This window comes from Pungitius pungitius, chromosome 11, assembly GCF_949316345.1.
Source record: "Pungitius pungitius chromosome 11, fPunPun2.1, whole genome shotgun sequence".
In the NCBI taxonomy this organism is placed as follows: Eukaryota; Metazoa; Chordata; class Actinopteri; order Perciformes; family Gasterosteidae; genus Pungitius; species Pungitius pungitius.
In genome coordinates, this window is record NC_084910.1 from 1,432,024 (window position 1) to 1,445,015 (window position 12,992).

Consider the following 12,992-nt stretch of genomic DNA (forward strand, 5'->3'; position numbering starts at 1 on the left):
GCCGCGAGGTAAAGAGAACATGGCGGGAATACAGTAACCTTTTGTCAGCATGCGTGTCCTTGCTGGATTTCTCAACCAGACACTTTGAATTTCAGCGTACCAATTGATTTTTGAGTAACTGAGTGGATTTGTAGCATTCGGTTCAGTGAAATACAAATGATTCGGGCTGCTGTTGGACAAACGCTACCTGGAGAAGAGACAGGGAGGTTATGGTTGAGGCTGGAACATCTCATGTGTCAGGTCCATATTTATCCCCCACGGCTAAATGGAAACATGCCTCAACCTGCTACTGCCACACACACACACACACACACACACATGCATATGTAAAACACAGGCGTGACAATAGAAGAAGAAGAAGAAGAAATGTGTACTGCTGTGGAGATTCTGCATTAAAACCATACATACGTTGTCAGGGTGCTAAGCAATAACTGCGATGGAACACAGACATTAGTCCACTAGAAAGAAAAATATGAATCAGCTGCCAAATGTTGTACTTTAAAAACAATCAAGCCTTGTCTATTAGAAAATGGTTAATAATTGCGTAGCTACTTATTTGTTTCGGTGTTGAACTGCTAAATGATGTCTTTCGTACCATGATAGCACCATGACCACCAAGGCTGTGGGGACGATGCACCTTAAATGCTATTTCCGTCACTGAGTCCCAGAAGGCAGGCAGTGTAAGATTAGAAGCCTTTCACCCTGCTAATAGGGCGAGATCCCTCTCTTGTAGCTAATGGGATGTTGTTACCGCTCCCCTCTGTCTGCCTCTATATCTAGATTTACAAATGTGAGCATTTCTGCAATTAACCTATTCAAAAACATATTGATCCAAAAACCATATTATTCATTAGATTGTGTTTTTGTGTCCTCTGTGGCACATATGTTTGCACATGTCCCTGGATTCAGGTGTACACGCATGTGTCGTATGTCGTATGTGTGTCAGAATGTAGGTATTTTGTCTGGCCAAAGCTGAACAGAGCTGTTGGACCCATGTAGGTCATGCAGACGGCATCTCTCCCTCCCTCTCCTTCTTAGGGAATGTGGGACACCTGAGATTTTTGAAGCTGCCGTTGTGAAGTGGAGCATGTGTATGACATATATACACACATATCTATAATATAAAAGGGGTAGAAAGGTGGGGGGGGGGTGAAAAGGTGCTAAAACAGTGGTACTTGGATGAGTGTCAAGAAAAAATGTTCTGCTCCTCTGACATGTACCACAGCAGAACGTTTAATATATTTATTATTTGTGAAAGTTTGAGAGTACTTCTCTTTTATTTATACAAGTGTATTAGATTACCACATGAATCAACTATTATTGGACATCAAATCAAGTAGAGCGCTTATGATACAAAATAAATATTTTACAAGCCAATTGGGAAAAAATATAGTAATATTAACAACAGACAGAACTGTGGCACGGTGAGAGAAGTCTGCCCCTATCGGGCACAGCTCGTGTGGGACTCGTACTGTGATTCCTCTGAATAGTAGTTGCTTGAAACGCTGCTGGTCCTCTTTTTAAACTAAGTGCACACAAGGACCTGTAGACCTGTTTTGCACTGGTATTATTTACAGCGTTAATAGTTTTATGATCATTCAATGCCAGAATTACTATGAGTTCATACTTGTGGGAACAGGGATTTTCTGCTACTATTGGAACATCCTTTGTTAACCCAATCCCAATCTCCCCCCCCCCCCCCCCCCCCCCATTGCTGTAATTGGACAGTGGCTCCAAATCAGCGTTGGTCTGAAGGACACTTACCAGTCGACCCTGGTGCACATTCAAACATCCGCCCACTCAATTACTCCTGTTGGTAAAACATTGGGCCCCCCCCGCGGGGCCATTATCAGCGGGTAGTCGTGGTAACTAGGGGAAGGATTGCTCTCCAGACGGCCTTTCAGACGTGTGATAGCCAACACTGTGCATGTGCAGATCTAGTTAAGATAAACACAGGTTTAACCTTCCAACCAGCTGGTGATGATATGGAATTTAAATGAAGCATCCCTGTAGCTGCATAGAGATGTTTCTGTTTAAGACTTCTTAACGTTGGAAGTGATAGGACATTTCTGGTAATTGTGGTTTCTTTTCTCCTTTTAGACTTAATAGACTTTGTCGTTGGGTACATACACCTTCAGTTGTGATAAATCGACCTCTACATGCACTTGCAACATTCTGTATAGCTTGTACAAAAGCGTGATGTCATTTGGTGGTGCCTGACCCGCGTTGCTAATTCCATTTGACCCAGCTCAGGAACAAATCTTCCAACCGTCAACTTGAGGCGTCCTAATACCCTGTGTAGGTGTTAAGTCTTAATTATTTAGATACAGAGTAGGCTCTGTAGGATAACTAGACAACCAATATGCAGTGTTTGGTTTGATTCATGGCTGCACGGTGGAGGGAATGGCAGTCTGCCACCGTGCAGCGTATTGTCAGTGTTCTCTCCCCATGCCACCCCCCCCCCCCCCCCCCCCTGCTCCCTCCCTCCCTCCGCCCCCTGCCCACTACAGTAAATCCCATTCTGCCTTCTTTTGCTCCACCGGGTCCAGATAGGCCTCTGTGTCTTAGGTCTTAATTTGACGCGGTAATTGGATGACAAGGGACGGTTCACCGTCCCCTCATGAGTCAGCAGAGGGTTTATTTTGGCCCAGTCCCGCCCACGACTGCTGACTCGAGGCGCTGTGAGCGGGGGGGGCGGACGGTGGTCCGAGGCCCATTCGGGTCCCCCGTACGTCCAACTCATCATCCGGATCGATTGTTTCCGAGGGCGGCCCGGGCCCCACACGGCACCACATTACAGTCCGACGGGCTTTGACCTGCTAATGAGGAGATGAAGCTGGGTGGGTCGTGTGAGCCAAACTGATAGAACCTTCCTTTTATGGTAACACCAAACGGGTTTTTTATAAGACACAGAGGGAGAAGACATGGCCACACAGCAGAAGGGTTTGTTATGGCAAGTCTGATGACCTGCTGAAAGTCATCGCTCTATATAAAAGACAAGTAGGTGCTTGTGAAATGAACTGCACATGCAATTAAGTTTCTACCTAAGGACAGTTTATTTTAATGGGATGTGACATGTATATTTATATTTACAATTATTTTACCTATAGTCAATCAATTCAAGTCATTATTTTATTTATTTTAGAGTGTTGGAATAGTCTCAGCTGTCAGAGGACAGAGTGAATCTTTCTTTCCTTCAAATATTGTGCATGCTGCAATCAACAAGCTTTTTCAATCAGGTGGAAGATGGTGGACATTCATCAAAGGGTAGTGTAAAAATAGTGTAGGGTAAAGAAAGGCCCCTGCGTGTTAATTGGTAAGAATATACTGTTATATGGTTGTTATTTGAACAATTGTCGGCCCTCCCGTCATCCAGGGGGGTCGACCCTTTTCTACTGCTTCACTGCTCACATGTAAGGGATCCTAATGTGTGCGCAGGCTGGTATCTAATGAACTGTAATCTGCCATAGTAACTCCAATCTGATGTAAGGCCTTGTAATGTGTACGTAATACCAGTGGAACTATTTATAGGCCATCAGCCAATTCTCAGAGGGATGGATGCGTGAGAGCTGCTGGGCGTTCCCACACACACACACACACACACACACACACACACACTCCCATGCACACTAGTGTACATACTTAAGTTTACTTAAGCACATCCTCATACATTGCAGTTAACTCCCTGTCTGTGCTGCAGCTTTGTCTTCAAGGTTTTTATGGTGTGTCCATACACTCAACACACAAAATGGATCATATGGATTTGCTATGGACGTGCATCTATGTATCTCATGATGTATGTTAGCGAGCACATGCGTGTGTGTGTGTGTGTGTGTGTTGCTTAAAGCGCTTAGTCTATCCCTGGGAGATTACATAATGGGGCAGTTATCAGAGCTGAGTCATCGCAGAGGTTGAGAGGCCTGCTCCGCTCCATCTGAATTAGGATACAGTTAAAAGCATTGGAATATAAAGGCTGCATCCGAAAGTGCTTACCGCACTGCATACTCAATATGTGTACTGTGTGTGAACAGGGTATGAATACTTTTGGAAACAACTAACTGTAATCAACACGTCACTTCCTGAGACCCTTCTGGGCGTAGATCTTCTTTCTTTTTTTATTTTTAACATCTGTTTCTTTCACTTTTGGCTTTTATCAATCTTGCCTTTTAAGAAGAAGACCAATAACTGGAGTAGGTCAGTTGAAATGTGTCACTCTCTTATCTCAGTCTGCTTCCTCATTCCTTCCACTCCCGGGGCAGTCTGATATAGCATTGCCACACTGCAAGGTGAGATTTCCACACCTAATGAAGGATCAGCTCCCACTCAGATGAGTAACACTCAGTTGTTGGGTAACACCTGGCTGTTAAAACCAGCAATTACAGTTAAAGACATTGATGAGATGGTCTCGATAATGTCAAAGGTTTCTACCATACTTTACTATAACCAGCTACGAGTTTACTACCTGTATACTGGTATTACATTTGGTTAAGAACACACGTCTTTTTATGAGGTGAGCAAACCTTTGGGCTTGGAACTTGACTTTGGACTTTTGACTGACAAGACAGGACTGTGGAAAAACAGAACACTTGATCCCAGCCTCTGTGATACGAAAACCCTGTTGTTCTTTGTTAAATAGAAGCCCGCGTTGAACCTGTCGTGTCAAAGTGAGGCCAGGTCACACAAAGTGTGTTGACTTGATGTTCCTCGTCAGAAACAACTGTGACATTAACAGCGTTGCATCACCTGTCCTATTGTTTCAATGTTTGTCCAAAGGGTTGATCTCAATGGACGGACGGAGCAGCTCTTGTGATTACAGCTCCGCACGCCAAAAAAAAAAAAAACCCTGTATTGCAGAACGCGTGATGTGTGCAGCCTTCCCGGGGGCTTCCCCCCTCTGGTGACTAACCGTGACGTAGGCGAGGGTGTGTTTCTGCGTGAGTGTGTATTGGCACAGCGTGTGTGGTTGGGAGAGACAGCTGTGCAGGCTGGATGTGAGGTTAACAGTAGGAAGCATTCATCCTGCACATGCCGCTACAGTGTGTCACCAGACAGCGTTTCTCTCTCTCTCTCTCTCTGTGGCTGTGTGTGCTTCCCACTTGTTTCCCCTGTACTCGTCTCCTCAGTCTGTATGCACACCCCCCCACGTACGTGTCTGCGTGCATGTGCAATCATTTACACACACACATACGCACACTTTTCTCTTCCTCTGTGTCCCCTCCCCCGGCCACTAGACGCTCCTTCCCTCCATCCCTACCCAGAGATTTTCCGCTACAGCGAATTAACTTTTTACTTTGACTGGCACCACTTTTGCCTCTTTACAACCATTTCCTCCTTTCCTTCTGCGGAACGGTGCTTATTCCTGGATTTCACCCTTAAGCCCACGTGTACAAGCGCACACCCTCCTTTCCCCTGACAACGAATACGAGACGCAGGAGGAAGTTGCCTCGAGGACGACGTAGAGCAGACGGAGCCTCTCCCAGGCGGGGTGTGTCAAGCCTTTGTCTGTCTGATGGCATATTAAATATCAAGAGTTAAGAAGACACTTGGGGGGGCAGTTGTGGGTGTTAAAGTCTCCCAGTTTTTTTTGTTCTCTGGGGAGAAAGAATGTCGGCACGAAGCACGTCCCCAGGGGGAGGAGGAGTCGGGTCGAAGTGCTCAAGTGCTGCTCCAGGTTTGTTTCATTTCATTCGCTCTGTAATGGGTCTTGTTGGTGCTGTGAGAGGCACAGGGATCTGACTGGAGAGTTCAAAGTTAAGCCACAGGGAGGGAGTATGGGAAGGGGGGGGGGGGGGGGAGAAAGAAAGAAAACCGTACAAACCAAGAAGCCCTCACTTGAACACAAAATTGACAAAGACAGTTTTCTTCTTTTTTTTTTTCTTTTCTTTTTTCTCCTGCTTCTGCACCTCCTCCTCGCTGCCCCACACCCTTCTCAAGTGAACCCTCGCACAGCCTCTGAAAAGAAACTAAAGCAGAAAGCTCGCAGGAGCTCTGAAAAAAAGTTGGCTGCGTCTGTGCATGACTGTGCGTCTGTGTTTCTACTGAAGTGTGTGGTGTGTGTGTGTGTGTGTGTGCGTGTGTGCGTGCGGCTCGGTCTGTGTGGGAATGATTACGTCAGCCCGCTGCAGCCCTCGTGATTGGTCGGTGAGCGTGTGGTTTGATTCAGTGTGCCTCGGAGCCTGTGGCTGAGGCTGTAGCCCTTTGTGAGGGAGAGAGGGAGGGAAAGAGAAAGAAAGATAGTTGTCAGACTCACACTGGCACTGGAAGCACTGTGGTTACCTGCTGCCGTCCGATCTCGCTCCCGAGAGCTGTACACACAGCGGCGTCAGGTCACACAGCACAATTCTTCTTCTGAAAGACCCAGCTGGGCGACTAGATAGACTGAAGGACTGGTGTGCAGGCCATGTGACAGGTAGCCCAACTGCAACTGTCAGCTGTAGGCATCCAAGTTTGTGTTTTTGGAGGCGGAAGGGCAACATAACAGCAAGGTTTTTTCTGCCTTAGTGACTGTGTGAGAGTTTGTGTGAGTGTGTGTGTGTGTGGGCGGGGGGGGGGGGGGGGGAAGCCACGCTGACACCAAAAATGCCTTCGTGTTCGGCGGACTGCTGCTTGCTGCGGGCCGTGGAGGTAAGACCGCTCTCTCACTGCGTCTCAGCCTCTCGTCGCCTCCTTCCCTTTCTGAATGTGAAGTGAGTTTCCCTTTGAAGTACTGCTGTGATTAACGGGGCGAGACGTGGAATGCGTAAATACTTTAAAACGGCTCAAGACAATTTGTCTTTTTTGAGAGGTGGGTTAAAAAAAAAAAAAAAAAAGGTGGTGGTGGTGGTTTGTTTTCCATTCGCCTTCAACATTGTGGATGGACAGAGCGCCTTGATTTTTACAAGCTGTGATGCTATGAGCTACGTCTTTGTTTGTGATGATATATTATGTGGGAAGTGTGCGTACATGACATAACGTGTAGGCTTAGTAGACTAGATTCCCGTGTTGACTAAAAACAAGAACTGGTATCTTCTGCAGGTTGGGCTTCTGTGGGCCATTAGATGTGTGTGGTGTGGATGTGACTGCATGGCTTCCTTTCAGAAAGCCACCCTGTCGAACCTATTGACATACATTTAGGGCTATTTACCATTATAACCTGGGAGGATACAGTATATACATTATACTGGACAGAGAAGTAGTGGCTCGACATGTGTGTATGTGTTTGAGTCAGGAGTGAAGTTAAATTGGGGGTTAGCCACAATATTTAATTATTACTGGTCCAATTTCAGCATATTAGATTATTAGATACTGCATACATTTGCGGCACACCATATATCCATTTTACTTGTTACACACACACTACAGTATTAAATTTTATTTCACACCAACAAGCGGCTTTAAGAAACGCTTGTCTGTGATTTTGTTCACCACAACTGCTACATAGTTTAGAAGTTATGTTCTTTCTATTGTGTGCTGTAATTACAGGCCTGTGCATGTCATAGTGTATGGGGCGCTATATGATGAATACTATCATAGTGTTTGAAGAATAATTGCTGGCTTCACCCATCTATTAGGCTGAATTTTCAAAAATGGTTTGTGTTAAATGACTTTATCACAACTAGGTGTTTCCTGAGGGGTTACCATGAAATGTATTTTCAGCCGGCATCTTATTCTTAATGTATATTTTGAACGCTCTATCAATGGTTCTTTGGATCACATCAAGGAGACCCGCATAAGCTTTGTGTCCCTCTTCACTGAAACACTCCAGCTCTTGTTTGCCAAGCTTACCGCGAAGTAATTCCTAATATGTTTTTTTTTTATTTCCATAGATTGTGAAGATCTTCAGTGAAGACGGCATGGGTAAAGTTGTGGAGATCCCAGCCGACATGACGGCCAGGGACCTGTGCCAGCTCCTGGTGTACAAAAGCCATTGTGTGGACGACAACAGTTGGGTACTTGTTGAACACCACCCGCTGCTGGGGCTAGGTAGGAGGCAGAGCCCCGCAGGCTTCAAACACACTCCACACACACACTCCACACACACAAAAACACACACTCACACACACACTTGCATACCTACACACAAACTCAGGGGTTTTCTGGCAGGGCCGAGATATGCAATACAGTCACTGGCGCACACACAGGTGCATTGACACATGTGCACGTGTGTGTGCATGCTTGCCCGCATGCACATTCTCACGGAGGAATGTCTTCGACGATGCGTTCATGCAGCTTCTAAACAGCGACTGCACGCACCGAGCAACCGTCAAGTGCAACACTTTGTGTTGTTTCATGACAAACTGTGAGCGAAAGTGCTCGGGATGCTTGTCATTGGAAAAAAAAATGTAGGTTAAACGTGAACCTGGACTTGGTCGCAATAAGGTCTCATGCTAATTGCAGGAATGTCGTTAAGTTGTCATTAAAAGGAGCCACGTAGGGCTGATAAACATTCCAGCTTCAGTTTATAGTACGCTTGAGGAGAGTGATGTGATTGGGCTCATGGTTTCCTAAAGTCAATGCATTCAAGTAAACAGCAGAATTGCTGTATGTAGAGACAGTATTTTCTGAGGGGCCCTTATTAAATCTTACTAATACTATATTGTAAGACCTCTCGTTGGTTCCCTCTCATAAATTAAACACACTTACCGAATGATTAACGCTCCAGTCCTAAAGCCTACATCTTCTTTGAGAAATGTGCAGAACACCCTTTTGTGATATTTTAATTGTGGTACGCTCATTTAAGGTCAGAAGATTCCTTGTTGGTTTTTTTTTTTAGGGGAATGATGGTTTCAGAGTGAAAACCAGCATATGAGAAGCTTAAGGGAGAGTAGGTTATAATGTAATAAGGTTATAGAGTAGATGTGACTTGGCGTTATAACAGTAAGTTTGCAAAGCTGTGGTCAGCTGAACGTTAGAAACACTCCTCACACCTCCCCCTGAGGAGAAGCCCATTATAAAGCACTTATGGAAGACAAGTTCAGCCTGTGCTCTGTGCTCATGTCTTTACAGTTTAACAGATGTGGGAGAAGAGGGGGTGTAGTTTTATATGGAGCAGTGGGCCTGGTAGTGAAACGCACTGCAGGAGGAGACATGGTGAAAAACAGACGTAATTACACTTCATTTCTGCTGTTACAGCTGACATCTTGTGTCAATATAGTTTGGGCTGTTTTGCTGTCACGTTAGGAAACTTTTCAAAAATATAAATAATTATTCAAAGTGTAGGTAGAAGTTCTAACTTAATATTTCACCATCCATCATGATCTGATTACCTTTCTCATGATGCTGCCAAATGCAGTTAGGTTGGCTTGTTGTAAATGACATCACTTTTGGCCCGGAGTAACTATTCTATTACAGCCTTTCTTCTACTGCGGCGCACCTGTACTGCAACCGTATTCTTTTCAGGCCTGGGATATCTACTTGTTACAGTTAATGTTTGGGAGATGTCATGGAGCAGGGTCATTTATTCGGGTGTGTCTGCGCATTGGTGGGTCTGTGTCAACCTGTGGATGCAAAAAGATGACGTAATGCACATGAATAATTACCCAAAAATGTTCATTTACCACAATGTATCACTATTGCTGTTAAAAAGGTGGTAAATGAAGGTTTAAACATATCTTTGATTAAGTACCAGTCTTTTTTATTTGTGGGTATAGTTTATGTTGATGGTGTCACATTAGAGCCAGAACGAGTCGGTTGACGTGGCTGAATATGCTGATATCTTTCTAAACAGTCTTTCCAGAGTTGGTATTAATATTTAAACAAATGTTGCGTGCAAGCAACAGCTTTAGTTAATAGAAAGCTGTCCCGGGAGTTCACAGGAATATATGAAGGGCTTGTTGCAGTGCGTGCATGTGCCGTCATACTTCTCATGTGTGTATGTGTGTGTGTGTGTGTGTGTGTGTGTGTGTGTGTGTGTGTGTGTGTGTGCATGCTGCTGCCGGGTGGTAGACGAGAATAGCCTTTTCCCAAAGATGCAAAACAACAGTGTGTTTGAATAGAGGAGCGTGTTCCCGTACATCACTGCCCACTCGCCGGGGCGCTGCTGAATGGGATGAAACGGCCCTTTGAGACCGGTGACGCTGACCTCTGCATGTCACCCTGAAGAGGTTAACCGCCCTGGTACAGTGAGGTAGTGTTGCCAGCGTGAGTCACTGTCACCAACGCGAGTGACTCATCAGACGGGCGACGAGATGAAACAGAAAGGGAAAAAACGAAAAAAGAGATTGAGATAGAAGGAGGGGACACATGCTAATGATGATTATGTGAGATGAAGCGTCGCAGTCTTTCTCCCAGTTCTTCATTTCACGTGAAGAATAATGGTAATGCAAAAGTTAGTTCATCAAAAGTATTTTAATTAGATATACTGAGGAAATGGAAGGATGTGTTATAATAAAGTCATGGCAGAGAACCTCTAAGGCTGCATTTAACATTGCAATCACAGAATATGTATCTCCAGGACCTCTGGATGCATCCATACACACTTTCAGCTCAATCACAGACACTTTTAACCTCATTAAACAGTGAATCAGAGCATCAGTCACAGCTTGTTCAATAAGCCTTTTGAACTAGTGAGCATTGGTAACATTATATTAGAGACCAAAATATTACTTTTACCACTTCTTTAAATGTATTACCCACAAATATTCACGGTGAAACTAAGCCTGCGGTCTTCTGATAATATATAAATCCTGCTGTTTCTATTTGGGAACGTGTAACTGCAACCAAGATGTTATTAGCAAAAATCAGATTAGAGCTTTATGCATGATATAAAAAGGGAGCTAGACTTGGAACTGTTTTTGTTGTCTAAGAAGATACAACTATTGGTGTTTAATAAGACAAAATTCAAGTGTGTGTACTATTTTAATATTTGATTTGTAATTATTTCTACACTTTCTTTTTTTGATTAAGACTCATTTAATCATTTAATAACCACACAGGTCATAAGAGAGTTATGGTTGATTAAGGTCATAATCTTTGAACTACAGTATGATGAGCTCGGAATAAATAAATGTGGCTGTAAGAAAATCTATCAAATACTCACCTGATTGATTATTGTCGTTTGCTCTCTCACATCAGAGCGCTGTCTGGAGGACCACGAGCTGGTGGTTCAGGTCCAGGCCTCCATGAGCAGCGACAGTAGATTCCTCTTCAGGAAGAACTATGCCAAATATGAATTCTTCAGAAACACCCATGTAATTGCTTTTTATTGCACTTTTTTTTCTTCTATACTGTTTCACTACTCTCTTGTTAAAATATGTGTGTAGAAAGCAGCTCCCCATGGATTTTGTTTAGATTTTGAGATGATTTGAAGTGGTTAAATATACTAACGTGGTTTGTTAGTGACCATATAGTCTGACTCTGTCTCACTCCACCTTCTTCTTCTTCTTCTTCTTCCATCAGGCATTTTTCCCAGAGCACATGGTTGCATGGTGCCAGGAAACCAATCGCACGATTCCACCATCTCAGCTCCTTCAGGTACATGCAGCACGCACACTCAAACACATTTCTCTCTCTCTCTCTCTCTCTCTCCTGACGCACACAGCTCAGAGTCAGCACGCACTACATACTGTACAGGTGTAATAAAGGTGACATACCTCACCTCTGACCCTCAGACAGACTGTCTCGTCGGTAATAACTACCGTTGATCCCCTGTTGACACATGACTGTCTCGTCATAAGAACCACATGCCCCGCTCTTACGATGGATGGGACTAAGCAGTCAGGAACAGAGCATACAGCTCCTCATGAACCCCCCCCCCCTATGTTTGCTCAGAACAAATTCACACATTCGTGTCATGCCACTTCTCTCGGTTCTCTCCACGTTCTGCTTTCACAAAAGACGTGAGGAAAAGCAGAAAGGAAAAGATTCCTGGGATTCTGAAGAGCTTTGGTCTTAATGGGCCCAGGGTTTACATGCAGTCTGGCTCTCTCCTGTCTTAGGTAATGGAGCCGTCAGGGATGGAACCACAAGTGGAATCCATCCCACTCACAGAAAGCTTTTAACTCCCCTGCCGATCACGTAGACGTTGTGCCGGAGGAGTCAATAAGTGGGTGGCTTGTGTCAGGGATCCCCAGCGTTTGACTTATTCTAGACGCCGGGTTCTTTGCGCACGGCAAGAGTTGTGTCCAAACCCAGTTGCTTTTTTACCTCGACCTCACCCAGTTGTTTGCAGTATTTATGCAAGACGCATAAGTCAAAACAAGGCAGCGAGACGGAGTGCCTCAAAAAGAAGCCTCTTTGAATGAACGTTGCGTGTGAGCGCTCAATCCTTGAATGTCGGAAAATGCTCATGCATGAGGCCCATTGTGGAATGTTTCCAAAACACTGGGAAACATGTGCTTTAGATATTGAAGGGCCCTCTGGAACAGTTTTCTGTCCAACCGCAAGCCGCTGACTTCAGATGGGCTTTAATAACTTAACCTGCCACTTCATGGTGTGATATTTTTGTGAAACACGGAAACCACAAACTCCAAATATTCCAGTCACCCACAAGACATATGAGTCTTTAAGCGTATCCAATAGAAATGCACCATGTTAATCTATGTACCGTATTCTCTTCAAACATGTTGCATACAACAGCACTTCTTTGTGACATGTGTTTTTTCCCTTTTGTGTTATAAGTTTGCAGAAAAGATAGACAACTTGTGCAGCCCTTTGCGAGGCTCCAGTACACTGTGTACTTTGACAAATAAATAAATAAATTTTCCACCTGTGTGTGACGCCTCTATAGCGGTTTGCTACAAGCTACAGATACGACCAAAAGAGAGCAAAGGACCTCGTGGAGCCAATACGCCCAAACTTTTGTTCTCTGATCCCCTGCTCCATGTCTTTCTCTCAGAACTTCCTAGCAACCAGTAGCTGTCCAGAGATCCAGGGGTATCTGTACATGAAGGACGTGGGTAGAAAGTCGTGGAAGAAGGTGTACATGTTCCTGCGGCGCTCAGGTCTCTACTGCTCTGCTAAAGGAACCTCAAAGGTAACAGCAACTTCATCTTCTCATCGTTGGGGATCTTTAG

General features: G+C 44.7%; 1 protein-coding gene across 3 annotated transcripts in view; it reads left to right on the plus strand.

Annotated features, from left to right (window-relative positions):
- The window catches only part of grb10b (growth factor receptor-bound protein 10b), a 47,899-nt gene that overhangs the window by 28,599 nt on the left and 6,308 nt on the right, over positions 1 to 12,992 (plus strand). For 2 of the 3 annotated variants that reach the window (XM_037453908.2, XM_037453909.2), the window contains exons 6-9: positions 7,806 to 7,962; positions 11,053 to 11,168; positions 11,377 to 11,451; positions 12,815 to 12,952. In XM_037453908.2, the coding sequence (XP_037309805.2) occupies positions 7,806 to 7,962; positions 11,053 to 11,168; positions 11,377 to 11,451; positions 12,815 to 12,952 (486 nt within the window). Of the gene's footprint in view, positions 1 to 6,557; positions 6,625 to 7,805; positions 7,963 to 11,052; positions 11,169 to 11,376; positions 11,452 to 12,814; positions 12,953 to 12,992 lie in introns of those variants that run through there. The other variant, XM_037453910.2, reaches the window with a different exon arrangement.